Raw genomic sequence first — 14,610 nt, 5'->3', positions numbered from 1 at the left:
CATGTGAGACACTGGGTTTGATCCTCAGCATCCCATAAAAATAAACAAACAAAATAAAGATATTGTGTCCCATGTATAACTAAAATATATACATATATATATATATATATATATTTTTTTTTAAATCATACATTATCAGAAAGCTTGAGGTGAAACAAGTCAGATGAAGGAAACTTAAGTTTGCATTTGCAGTGCTCTGCAACTCACAGTTAACCATTCCAAGTGTTTGCTGCATAGAATATTTCTTTTTGCAGAAACATTTTGAAATGTAAATTTTGAAAGGATAAATTACTCCACTTTTTTCTTCTTCTTTTTTTTTTTTTTTTTGGGTACCAGGGATTGAACCCTGAATCACTGAACCACATCCTCAGCCCTTTTTATGAAATATGTTACTTAGGAACAGGGTCAGTCTTAGTTCCTTAAGAACTGAAATTGTTGAGGCTAGCTTTGAACTTGAGATCCTTCTGTTTCAGCCTCCTAAGCCACTCAGATTATAGCTGTGTGCCACCATGCCTGGTCATTACTCCACTCTTTGAGAGTAATTATTTTACCATCTAGTCATTACCTTAAAAAAGGAAAGTTCCATTGTGGCTATAACTATTCTATCATCTTCAACAGATTGTTCTAAATTGCACAGAATATATAATCTGTATTGGTTAGCTGTGTAAAGCCCCTCAGGTTTTAAATCAAGACACTCTAAATTATTTAAAACCTGAAAAGTGTTTTTCTACCTTTTCCAGTTTAACCTGGTTTTTTTTTTTTTTTTCTTTTAACAGCTTGAGATACAGTTTGCAGACTATACAATTCACCCTTTTTAAGTATGCAGTTGAGTGATTTTGGGAATATTCATGGAGGGTGTACCACTGTCATCATAGTTTCAGGGCATTTTCATTTCCCCCAAAACAGTGCTGTACTTATTGTTAACATTAATTCTTCATTCCCCTAACCTTTTCTCTGCCAGTCCTAGGCAACCATCAATGTGTTTTAGTTTCTATAGATAAGTCTTTCATGGATATTTCACCTGAATATAGTTACTGATGTTTTCCTGCCCTAAGCTTGCTGTCAGTGTTCATCCTAGTTAGTAGGGTGTGTTAATAATTCATTCCTTAAAAGGACTTAATCATACTGCATTGGATGAACATATACCACATATTATTTGTCCTTTCATCAGGAGATGAACATTTGATTTTTTTTTTTAACCATCATGAATACTGCTGTTAATAAAAAATCATGTACACATTTTTGAATGGGTGTAATACCCAGAAATGGAATTGCTGGGTCATACAGTATCTCTGTGTTTAAGGTTCTGAGGAGCTTCATAGTTCTCAAAAATCACTATATGTTTTACAGTCTCATTAACAATATATGAAGATTGTAAGTTCTCCACATCCTCAGCAATACCTGTTGTTAACTTTTTTTAAATGATGGTCATCATAGTATGTGTGAAGTAGCAGCTCTTTGTACTATAGATTTACCTTTATGACCCAATATATGTTATGTAGAACAGATTTATTATTGTATTATTTTTAAAGTATAAGAGTAGTAGTTGTTTGACTTTTACATTTTTGTTTCACCTCTAAAATTACTCTTAAATTTATTTTTAAGCTAGTTTTAGAAATTTTCACTTTTCTTAAATTTTTGTTTCAGACAGCACCCTCAGAAAAACAAGAACGATTAAATCAGACCATTAAAAAGGGAAAAGTCAAGAGTGTTGATCTACCTATCCAGAGTACCCTATGTAGACAGCTGGGCCAAGATCTTCTCAACAGCTACATTGAAAATGAGGTATATAAATCTGATTGAATTTTGAAACGTGGTGGTATATTCTGATATTTTATAGTCAGTAATCTCCAAATTCTGGGAAATAAGTGAAAAATACCTGAGGAATTATTAAGCAGATCATTCATTCACATAATTTTTGATAAAATACTGAACTAGATTAATATCATTTACAATAATTTTATCTTATTTATATGAAAGATAATACTATATCCTCTAAAGAGAAGAACCTTTTTGAGACTCGGGATTCTCGCCCCCTTAAGTTCTGTCGTTAGTAGAAACACCAGCACATGTCACATGGTGAAGTTATGAGCAACTCCATTTTTTTAAATGCATATCCTTTGAGATTAAGGTTCTAGGCATGTTTTCTGACTTTAGTTGAATAGATTTTAAAAATCTGTTTTCATTAACATTTTCTTACATGTTTAATACTAGTCTCTTGAGGGTAACAAGTTTTATTTCTTCATCAGTAATTATATTAGAAGTAATTTATTTCATTTTTTTAGTGGTGGTTCCTAATTTCTTCAAGCTTGGCTGGCATTAAGAGGTCAGTCTCAAGAGTGCCTTCTATTTTACCATCAACTGTACGTTATTTTAACAAGAAATTTTGACTTTAAATACTTTTTTGTTGTGTACTTACATCAAAAGTACATTTTGTGTGAAGTAAGCATTCTTTGAGGTCTTGTATTATGTCAGGAGGCTAATTTTCCCAAAGCAATGAATTGATTGGCAGGTATCGTATATGACATTTTTCTTAGTTTTTAATTTGTATTTTAAATTATTTAGGTCAACGCATTGTAGTTTATAAAGAGCTTATGTTTAAAATACCACATTTTTCTTAAAATGACAACTTTGTTATCTGTAGATTATTAGTTTTTGATTATAATAATTTTTGTTAACAACTTTAAATACTTTTAATATCTTATTATTCCTCAAAACAAATATATGAAGCATAGCTTTCCATTTTGTAGATGAGAAAACTCAGGCCAATCTATACTAAGCTGCCCAAGGTCAGAGAGTATCAGACTCTCCAAATCTCAGCATCAGTCAATTAGTATCCCCTACTGAGACTCACATTTATTCAGTACCAGGCATTGTACTAAATATTTTATATAAATTACTCAGTCTTACTAAAATCCCAGTAAGTTACAATTCCACACTTTATTTTAGGATCAGAAATTGGAGGTTAGGTGACTTTGTTGATCTCAAGCTGATAAACAGGGAAACTAGGGTGTGAACCTGAGTATATATAAATGACACAGTATGTTTTATTCAGCAATTGTTTTAAAAAATATTTTTTTGTAGTTGGAGGTGGGGACAATACTTTTATTTTCTTATCTTTATGTTGTGCTGATGATTGAACCCAGGGCCTCATATGTGCTAGGCAAGCACTCTACACTGAGCTACAACTCCAGCCCCTTATGCCAACGATATGATTCTATACTTAGAAGACCCAAAAAATTCCACCAGAAAATTTCTAGAACTAGTAAATAAATTCAGCAGAGTAGCAGGAATACAAAATCAGTCAACACCCATAAATCAAAAGCATTTCTGTATCAGTGACAAATCCTCGGAAAGGAAATAAAAACAACCCCATTTACAGTAGCCTCAAAAAACATAAAATACTTGTGAATCAACCTAATGAAAGAGGTGAAAGACCTCTATAACGAAAACTACAGAACTCTTTCGAAGAAATTAAAGAAGACCTTAGAAGATGGAAGATCTTCATTGTTCTTGAATAGGCAGAATTAATATTGTCAAAATGACTATACTACCAAAAGCATTACGCAGATTAATGCAATCCCAATGACATTTCTCATAGAAATAGAAAAAGCAGTCATGAAATTCATTAAAAATACGAGACCCAGAATAGCTAAAGCAATCCTTAGCAAGAAGAGTGAAGCAGGTGGCATCACTATACCAGACCTTAAACTGTATATACTATAGAGCAATAGTAACAAAACCAGTGTGGTATTGGCATCAAAGTAGATTGGTAGACGAGTGGTACAGAGTAGAGGACACAGAAACTAACCCACATAATTACAGTTACCTTAAATTAGACAAAGGCGCCAAAAACAAGCATTAGAGAAAAGATAACCTCTTCAACGAATGATGCTGGGAAAACTGAAAATCCATATGCAACAAAATGAAGATACTCACATGGCACACAGTTCACACATTTTAAAAAGTATATAGTGATTTTTGCATATTACAATATGAAGTTTTAAAAATTATGCTTTAATATAGCATAAAATTTGCCATATTAACTGTTCTATTTATTTATTTTAGTTGTAGTTGGACACAATACCTTCATTTTATTTATTTATTTTTATGTGGTACTGAGGATCGAACCCAGGGCCACACACGTGTGAGGCGATTGCTCTACCGCTGAGCCACAACTCCAGCCCGATATTAACTGTTTATAAATGTACAATTCGGTGTCATTAATTATATTCACAATGTTATATGAACATCACCACAATTTTCAAAAATTTTCATTGCCTCAAAACAGAAATTATGTAACCATTAAGGATTAACTCTCCCTTCTTCCCTTTTCCCATTCCCCAGTACTGCTTTCTCTATATCTGAATCTACCTGGTCTAATTAACTCATAGAGTACTTGTCCTTTTGTGTTCACCTATGTTGTTGTAGCATGTACCAGATGTTATTGTTTTAGTTGTAGATGGACACAGAAATATATTTATTTTTATGTGGTGCTGAGGATTGAACCCAGTGACTCACACATTCAAGTCACGTGCTTTACCACTGAGCTACAACCCCAGTCCCTATTTCATTCCTTTTTAAGATTGAATAATAATTCCATTGATTGTACATTCATTTCATTTATCCATGGATCTGTAAATGGACACTTGAATTGTTTTTATTTTTTTGGCTGTTGTGAATAATTGTAATTAACAAATACTGTTTTGAGTCCCGGCTTTCATTTCCTTTGGGTATCTTTGGAGGAATAAAATTCTAATTCTGTGTTGTGTTTTTTATGGAACCTGTCAGTTTCCATGGTGGCTGCAGCATTTTACATTCCCACCATTAATGTGTGAGGGTTTCAGTTTCTCCACATGTTCATGAATACTTATTTTCAGTTTCTTAAAATATTTTCCTCTTAATAAGTATGAAGTGGTGCCATTATGGTTTTGATTTGCACTAACGTATGTTCTTACGACAGTTAATCTGAAACTTTTTGAATAGGGGAAGATGATAATGCAGGATAAGTTAGAGAAAGAAAGAAACGATGCTAAGAATGCAGTCGAAGAATATGTATATGATTTTAGAGACAGACTGGGCACTGTCTACGAAAAATTCATCACTCCAGAAGTAAGTCTAAATTTCATAATCTTTGAGAGCTATTTAAATCTTACCTGAAAATGTCAGTATGGATTATATTGATAAGTGTACCAAATTTGTTATCAATCTTCCTGAGCCTTCGGGAATATAATTCTTTTCCAAATTAAAGCATGGTGAAAAACATGTTAATGAATGAGTCAGAAAAATCATAAATTTAACTGAAAAATATCCTCTTTCCTTGATGACTTTTTTTTTTAAATCAGGAAAGCATTTGTAATCAGTCTCTCTTAAATGTATAACTAGGACATGAGTAAACTGTCTTCAGTACTGGAGGACACAGAAAATTGGCTTTATGAAGAAGGAGAGGACCAACCTAAACAAGTTTATGTGGATAAGCTTCAAGAACTAAAGGTAAAGATTTTGAAGTTCCATATTAGGGTTGAATGAAATATTTGGTTCTTAAAAATTATGGTATAAAGGCAATGTACTTGTTTAGTTAAATTTATTTTTAATTGACAGGTAAAATTATATATATTTAATGGTGTACAACATGTTTATATGCATATGAATATATATATATATATATATATATATATATCTTAGAATGGCTAAATCAAGAGACATGAAAAATTGTTCTATTTGTGTAATATGAATTGAATTGTATTCTGTCAAATATAACATTGAATAAATAAAACTAAATTTAACTTAAAAAATGGAAAAAAGTAAAAAGAAACAGGTTGAATTAATATGTTTCATTTAACACACTTAAAAAAAAGTGGACTAAATCAGATTTGACAGATGCATTACTTAACATACTTTGTTTGTGATAACACTTAAAATCTACATAGTTTTCAGATATATAATATTGTTATCAGCTGTGTTCTTCAGCTTATCTCTTTATCTAATTAAAATATTGCATTCTTTCAACATCGTCTCCCCATTCGTCCCTCCATCCAATTGGTGATCACCATTTTACTATCTGCTTTGGAGTTGGACTTTATGGACCCATGAGATCATGCAGTATTTGTCTTTTTTCCCTAGCCTATTTTCACTTAGTGTAATGTCCTTTGGGTTAATTCAAGTTGTTCCAAGTGATTGGATCTCTCCCCAGTACTGAGGATCTAACTGAGCTACATCCCCAGCCCTATTTTGTATTTTACTTAAGACAGGTTCTTGCTGAGTTGCTTAGCGCTTTTCTGTTGCTGAGGCTGTTTTTGAAATTGTGATCCTCCTGCCTCAGCCTCCCAACCACTGGGATTACAGGCGTGGGCCACCATGCCTGGTTGGATTTCCTTCTTTTTAAGGCTGAACTGTATTACATTTCTTTGTCCATTCATGAATAGATTTTGTCCCTTTCCTTTTCTGAATAATGATGTAATCAATATGGGAATGCAGATAATCATTTCAATATGCTGATTTTATTTACTATGGAAATATGAGAAGTAACTAGTGCTGTGTAACTGAGATAATATATAATCATAATACTAAAATGTGTTTAAAAAATGAACAGAATTAATCTTTTGCATCTATGTATTAGTGAGTTGTCTCTTTAAGAAGTGATAGAATTATCAACTTGATCCCTTCCTACTTATTGGAAGAATCACCCTTCACTTCTGTGATTTGGGGAGTAATAACACTCTGGCCTATTGTATTTTTGCAGTGCAACTGATGGAAAAACCAAGCAGCCAAGATGTCAGAGATAGCACCTCTGCTCTTGAATGTCCTTTCAGAAAAAAATTTAAACTTGGCTACCATGTCTGCCTTTCCTAAGTCATTGGTATGATTTTGAGGAAAGACCACTGTTGGCCTCTTTGTCCATGCTGGCGATGCTGTGCAACCCTTTCCCCATTCTAGAAAAAAAAATACCTCTACGTTTTATTGGAAAGTTGAAAAGAAATTTTAGTCATTTCTTGGAAGTGTGGATCTTTGAGTTACTCTGATGTGCATATGTACTACTTAGGCTATTATTGAAAAGCAGATTCTGATTTAGTAGATATGAGAGGGGCCCCATGGTTCTACATTTCATTAAAGCCTCCAAGTGATGCTGGTGTTGCTGGTTTATGAACCACTCTTTGAGTAGCAAGAAATCACATAGATGCTAGTGATGTGATTAATAAGGATTTTAGAATTTGGAAATTACAGCCCTTTAAGCACTGGGGATAGTAGGGTAAAAAAACACAAAAGATGTTACTTCAAAGTAAAACTAATAATCATGCAAAAATTATTTTCATGCCAATAAATTATTTCCAAAGGGAATAAGTAGCAACTAGAAAAATTGTTTATATCAGCAGAATTAAGCATTATCATAGTTTATATTCTCAGTGATTTTTTTTTTTTTTTTTAACATGCCACATCCCTAAGGGAAATGTACATTAACTTTTTTTTTTTTTCAGTACTGGGGTGGAGCCCCCGGGCACTTTACCACTAAGCTACATCCTGGTCCTTTTACTTTTTGTTTTGAGACAGGGTCTCCCTAAGTGCTGAGGCTGGCCAACAATGTGCACTTCTCCAATCTCAACCCCTCTAGTAGCTGGGATTACAGGAATGCGCTGCAACACCTGGCCCGTTTTTTTTTAATATTGGGAAAGCCAAGCAGCCGAGGCCAGTGGACATAATTGCGAATCTTAGCAGTACTTAACCTTGATTCTTTGCCTTAAGTATATTAAGAAGCCATAGAAATGAATGTTAACAGAATTTTTCACATTTCTGTGGTGGTAGTGGTTGTTGTTGTTGTGCTGGGCCTTGAACCCGGGGCCTTGTGTATGTGAGGCAAGCACTCTACCAGCTGAGCTATATTACCTAGTCCCTAGTTTTGTTTTTGAGGTGACCTTTAAAAAAGTGAAGTATCTGCTCCTCTTTGAAAATTAAATTCACTGAATGCATTATGATATCCTGGAACAGAGGTGAAATCTGGATAAAGACTGGGATTCTGTTCAATATTAACTTGTCAGTGTTGAATTTTTTTTTTCAGATTTGACAAATGTACCATTAGATATTACATTAGAGGAAAGTAGTGATAATGGTTGGCTTTCTGTTATTTTCACTTTTCTGTAAATCTGAAATTACTGTTAATCTACTCTCATTTTTATCTTAGTATATAAAAGAATTTAAGAGAAAATAGTTCTTTTTGTCCTTCATGTGCTTCCCTCTCAAAAGTTTGTGTAGGTGGTTTTAACATTGAGAAACAAATCGAAGCACTTAGAAGAGAAAGAAATTAGAGTATGCATTTTAATCTAATGATTTTATATATATATATAATATGCACACATATATAAACGATAGCAGATATTAACTGTCAGTAATCATGTTGCATATACAGTTATATAGTTATAGAGTTACATTAATTTTGAAACTAAGTTTAAAATCCATGAATTCTATATGTACTGTAATATAGTCCTTATGGTTTCTTTCTCTAATAGTTTCGTAAAGTATTCTCACCTATCTTTGAAAAAAAAAAAAGTAAGTTTTGATTGGGACTTTGGATTTAAAGAAGAATCAAGAGGTAATTGTATAAATGAGAAAGAAATAAGGCGCTTGTTAGGCATTCTTCCTTAACAATGAACAAAAGCCAGTGGAAGTACTTCTTTGTAGGGAAATAGCGGGAACATGTTTTAATATGGCCATTATATTATTCCAAAGAGCCAAATAAATTTTATGTTAAAGCTCTTGTTCTTTTTAACATTTTTCTTTTATTAATAGAAGTATGGCCAGCCTATTCAAATGAGGTACATGGAACATGAAGAGAGACCAAAAGCTTTAAATGACTTGGGAAAAAAGATTCAACTTGTCATGAAAGTGATAGAAGCCTATAGAAACAAGGTATTGAATTCATAAGGACAATGCGTAATGATGGTGTGTGTGTGTGTGTGTACCTGGGAAAGGTGGGATCTGTCCAAAACTTCTCAGCCACAGAGCTGTAGTAGTTGTTGCTGTCCATTTCCAGGGACTTTGTATAACCATACTTAAAACTTTTTTTTTTTAATTGAAGACAGTTATTAATAGAGGATTCTGATACACTTAAAATCATTGGCTTTTGTAGATTTTCCTCAAGCCACTATATACATTAATCCAGTGACCAAATTATTGTGGTTTTTTGTAATTGTCAATGTATCTTTTATTTATGTATATGCGGTGCTGAGGAATTAACCCAGGGCCTCACACATGGCAGGCAAGCATTCTACCACTGAGCCACAACTCCTGCCCCAAACTTATTTTTTCCCACAATTCAACAGGCCAGAAATACAACATCAAGGTGTCAGCAGGGCTTCTGTCCCTCTGAAAACACTGGAAGACAATCTGTTCCTTGCCTCTTCCAGCTTCTGATGACTAGGTGTTCCTTAGCTTGTCGCTGCATCACTTCAATCATTTTGCATGGTCACATGGCCTCTTCCTCTTTTTTTTTTTAGTTGTAGATGGACACAGTTCCTTTATTTATTTATATGTGGTGCCAAGGATTGAACCCAGTGCCTCGTACATACAGGCAAGCACTCTACCACTGAGCCATAACCCTAACCCCGCAAATTGTTTTCTTTTTAAAAAACGATTTTCATTTTTATATTTTCATACAGTGAAAAAGAGATTCTTTTGGAAACATTTTTTCCCCCGTGGGACTATGAGACTGAACTCTCATAGTCTTTACCTTGTTCTTTGGCTGCTTTTTTTTTTTTTTTTCAGTTGCTTTTGGTCATGTTCACAGTTCATTAATCATCCTTGGTCCCCTATATATACCCTTTATTCTTTTTAGATACATACTAAATCTGTAATACTTTAACTTTCCACTGTTTGTAGGCCTGAGAGATATATTCAAATGGAGATATAATTTATGTAACTATAACAGAAAAATTTAACAAAATTAAACATACCATTTTCCTCTTCTAAACCAGTGGTTACCAGATTTTATCTTTGAGAAGAAAATTAATAAATATGAATCTTTGCAGTGTTTAATATATTGTCTTTACAGCTCTTCATCTCTTTGTTGTAGTGCAGCAATGGACAGTAGGTAAACAAATGGATGTGGTCGTGTTCCCCCAAAAAAGCTTTTTATTAAAAACATAGCTAGCCAGGCACAGTAGCACACACCTGTAACCCCAGCGGATGGGGAGGCTGCGGCAGTAGGATAGAGAATTCAAAGCCTGCCTCAGCAAGGCGCTAAGGAACTCTAAATAAAATACAAAATAGGGCTGCAGATGTGGTTCAATGGCCTAGTGTCTTTGACTTCAATTCCCAGTAACCCACCACCACCACCAAATTAGGCAGTCACTTGAACTTGACCCATGGGACAGGTTTACTGGTCTTACTTTCAAATAAATAATTCACTTTTATCCCCCAGTTTTTTATCATTGTTATAACTGCATTATTGTGTAGGAGAGACCAGCACCAGAAACTTTTCAGATATAGGAGCTTACATTTATCAAGCAGTGGTGAATTTTAAGCACTGTTCTTGGGGTACCTCATGTTATTTCCACAAGGATATATCCCTGACAGCATTAATACTGCTGTCTCAGTTTGCATATAAGCAAACTGAAATGCTGAAGCAATTTGTTGAATATTATATAAGTAGTAAATGATGGGGAACTGTGAATTAAACCTAGGTGGTCTGGTATCAGCCTACAGATTTTCAGCAGCTATACTATTTTACCTGTTACACAATGTAGAAAGTTATTCTGTTTTAGAAGAGATCAATGAGGTTTGTAAAACAGAAATTGCAATCCAGGTAGCCTAGAAGTAAAAGCCATACGCTACTTGTGAATAAGTCTGCAAATAACTTTCCGTATTTACTTAACATCACAAATAGCGTATAAAGAAGGAAAAGAAAGAAGGAACAGGCAGACAACAGAAAATGCCAGGATTTAAATTCTGTGGCTCAGTACTTTCTAGGCTTTGGCTGTCTTCTTGAGTGTGTGGAGAAAGTAAGGCACTGTCAGGGTGGTGATTTGTCAGAGAATGGTGGACTTCCAGTGGGACACAACATGGCAGAAGAGAACTGCAAGTGGTGAGGGCTCAAGATATAATAATAACTGGAAGAGAAACATTCTAGCAAAATGGACTAGTTGCAGCTGAAAAGTCCCAGAGGAGAACATGTTGGAGAAATAGCAGGAAGGCCATTGTGGCTTAAAACAGTAGGTAGAGAGCTTGAAATAGTAGGTATGGATGCCAGATCATGAAAGTCCTAGCCAGCCCAGAGATGTGAAATTGTTGGAGGTAATCAAGCATATTAGTAACCTGACTTATCTTTTTAGAGGGTTCAGAAGTAGACAAAGTTAAGACTCTGTTCAAGTAATACAAGCAAGAAATGGTGGAAGCTTGTATACAGATAATACAGGGGCAAGAAGTGGTCAGATTTTCACCTTTATTTGGAAACTAGAGCTTATAAGAATTGTGGTAGATATGATGTAAACATATCAGAGAAGTAAAAAAATCCTCCGAGGATGAAAGGATGATGTTTCCACTTACGAAGTTGGGGAAGACTGAGAGAGTAGATGAAGATAAAATCGGGAGTTCAAAACAAGAGGTAGGTATTGAAGTTAGACTCCTATTTAAGAGTTCAAGAACGAGGTTCAGGCTAGAGAAATTTTTGAAACATTTAGGTAGAGAGATGAATGAAGATGAACTAGCAAAGGAAACTTAAGTGATCCATGATATATGAATAAATTCAAGAAAACATGGCAGCCTGGAAACTGAGTCAGATATAGTGGGTATGTGATTTGTAATCTACAAGCAGAACTTCTTGGAGTCTGAGAAAACCAGTGGCTTTAAAATGGCATCTCTGTCTTCCTATTTGGGTTTATTGAATTCTCTTTCCCTTGATTTTCTCAGTTCAGTCTGTAATTAATCATATCATCTTGCTGTGTGTTATCATGCCACTTCTGGTTTTGTAGCTATCAGTCTAATCCATGACTTCTTAGATTGTCTCTATTACGTAGCATTCTCCTGTTCAGGAACCTTAGCATCATGATACTGTATGTTCAGCATTTTCTGTCTAGCCTTCTATGTGCCTGTCACCTAATGTCTCCTATTCTCTAACAAACTCCATTCCATTACAGTGCTTTCTTTTTTGTTGAATATTCTCTACTAATCATTCTTTTCTAAATCTGACTTCTTCAGAAAACTTCTTCTAATCATTTTAGCTTTGTTATATTTGTATGTGGCTTCTTCACATGAATATTTATTAGATGTGCAATCAATAAGAATCTAAATTTTTAAAAAATAAAATTTATCTTTTAGTTGTAGTTGGGCACAATACCTTTATTTATTTTTATGTGGTGCTAAGGATCGAACCCAGGGCCTCACACGCACTAGGCGAGCGCTCTACCACTGAGCCACAACCCATGCCCCAAGAATCTAAATTTTTAAACAGAAATTATCAATTAACTGGTGCGTACCAGAAAATAAATTAACATTAAGTAAAGCTTGTTTAATAGGATGAAAGATACGATCATTTGGATCCTGCTGAAATGGAAAAAGTTGAAAAATATATCAGCGATGCCATGATTTGGCTGAACACTAAGATGAATGCACAGAATAAATTAAGTCTCACTCAAGAACCTGTGGTTAAAGTTTCGGAAATTGTTGCGAAGTCTAAGGTAAGAAACAATTTTTTTTTTTTTTTTTTTAGTTGTTAGACTTTTATTTATTTATATGTGGTGCTGAGAAATGAACCCAGTGTATCACACATACTAAGCAAGTGTTCCACTGCTGAGCCATAGCCCCAGCCTCAAATTCCCTTTTAATGATGAGTTCAAGGACTGAAATGATTAATAAAAATCATACTTCAAGAAATAATTTGTAGCCAGGCATTGTGATGCATCCCTGTAATCCAACAGCTCAGGAGGCTGAGGCTGGAAGTTCTAAAGTTATAAGCCAGCCTCAGCGACTTAGTGAGACACTGTCTCAAAAAAAAAAATAAAAGGAGGTCTGGGGGTTTGGCTCAGTGGTTGAGTGCTCATGGGTTCCATCCTTAGTACCCCAAGAAAAAGATGCAGAAGAACTCAAAAAATAAATTTAAGGCTAATCTCTTATTATATTAAATTTGTTTTAAGTGATTCTAGGTATAGAATATCTGTTCTTTTTATTAATTTGTCATGCAGGGCTGGTGTTTAATTCAAGAGTAAAACAGTGAAATAAAGCAGTATGATGACTTTTGACAGCTGTAAATTCAAACTCAGAGATTCGGCGAGACCTCTGAGTCTTCATTGCAGTATAGGTGTCTTGGAACCAGTTTGAAATTTGTGAATTCTGTGGTAAAGTCTTGTTTTCAAAAGCTTGATCTGAGATAAGCTAGGCAGATTAAATGTCAAAAGTTATCATGGAGGAGCTGGGGATGTGGCTCAAGCAGTAGCACGCTCGCCTGGCATGCACGGGGCGCTGGGTTAGATCCTCAGCACCATATAAAACTAAAATAAAGATGTGTACACCAAAAACTAAAAAAAAATTAATAAATATTTTTTTAAAAGTTATCATGGAAAACTTTATTAAAAAAATCAGCATCCAAATAGAAAAATTAGTAAAAGGTTTGTTGCATTAGCAGTTGAGAAAAGAATAAACAAAAACATATGAAATAGAGTTCATCCTGACAATTAACCTAAAAATTCCAAATCTTTTTTGGCATATATATATATACTTATTTATTTATTGTGTGTGTGTGTGTTTGTGGTGGTGGTGGTGGTGCCTGGGATTGAACCCAGGGGCCTTGTGTGTGGGTGGCAAGCACTCTACCAGCTGAGCTATATCCCCAGCCCCTTGTTGTATTTTTTTTTTTACAATCTTTGCATGAGTTGGCAAGGATGTAGAGAGATGGATGATTTCCCCTGAGCAGTTAGGTTAAATTTGTTAGAACTTTCCTGGGACACTGTCAGAAAATTTATATAGGAATTTAACCTGGATATAATTTAACATGTCTAGAAATGACAGTTCTAGGAACTGCTACATAAATAAATGGATGCATCTATATAACACTATGTAGCCATTGAACATAATGGTTTAGATACAGAGATGTATCTATTTAGATATAATGTTCAAGATATTGTCAAATAAAGAAGACTTTTTTAGAGTACTATGAGTAGTTTGTTACTAAAACATTCTAAGATTTTACTTTCTTGGTATCTCTGCACCAATCTCTTTGACCATAGTCTTTCAGATTTTCCAATTTGATTAGTCTTATGTAATAATTTTCTAAAATATGATGCATAAAAAGCAGATAGAAGACACCTTGTATTCATTTAAATAATTAATGTTCAGTTTACTTTTATGGCTTTTTTCTTCACCTATTTCCAAAAAATAGTGTTGTTAGTATGTGTATTTATGTCCATTATTTAAAAGTTATTCCTACCAAAGTAAATGGTATTTAAATTATGAAATAAGTTTTAGAAAGGTTAGATACAAAAATATTTTGTGAGGTCTGGTGGCACATGCCTGTAATTCCAGGGATGTAGGAGGCTGACAAAGGAGGTCTGAAAGTTCAAAGCCAGCTTCAGCAACTTAGTGAGGCACCCTGAGCAACTTGGTGAAATCTTGTTTCAAAATAAAAAG

The 14,610-nt window shown here is 34.2% G+C and overlaps 1 protein-coding gene across 2 annotated transcripts in view; it reads left to right on the top strand.

Moving 5' to 3' along the window:
• Nucleotides 1-14,610, top strand: part of Hspa4l (heat shock protein family A (Hsp70) member 4 like) — a 51,196-nt gene that overhangs the window by 29,887 nt on the left and 6,699 nt on the right. The window contains exons 14-18 of one of the 2 annotated variants that reach the window (XM_027926768.3): nt 1,648-1,785; nt 4,987-5,112; nt 5,386-5,493; nt 8,782-8,901; nt 12,504-12,665. In XM_027926768.3, the coding sequence (XP_027782569.2) occupies nt 1,648-1,785; nt 4,987-5,112; nt 5,386-5,493; nt 8,782-8,901; nt 12,504-12,665 (654 nt within the window). Of the gene's footprint in view, nt 1-1,647; nt 1,786-4,986; nt 5,113-5,385; nt 5,494-8,781; nt 8,902-12,491; nt 12,666-14,610 lie in introns of those variants that run through there. The other variant, XM_071614691.1, reaches the window with a different exon arrangement.

This window comes from Marmota flaviventris, chromosome 7, assembly GCF_047511675.1.
Source record: "Marmota flaviventris isolate mMarFla1 chromosome 7, mMarFla1.hap1, whole genome shotgun sequence".
Lineage (NCBI taxonomy): Eukaryota > Metazoa > Chordata > Mammalia > Rodentia > Sciuridae > Marmota > Marmota flaviventris.
Note: the sequence above shows the minus strand (reverse complement) of the source record. Positions and strands in the feature narration are given on the sequence as shown.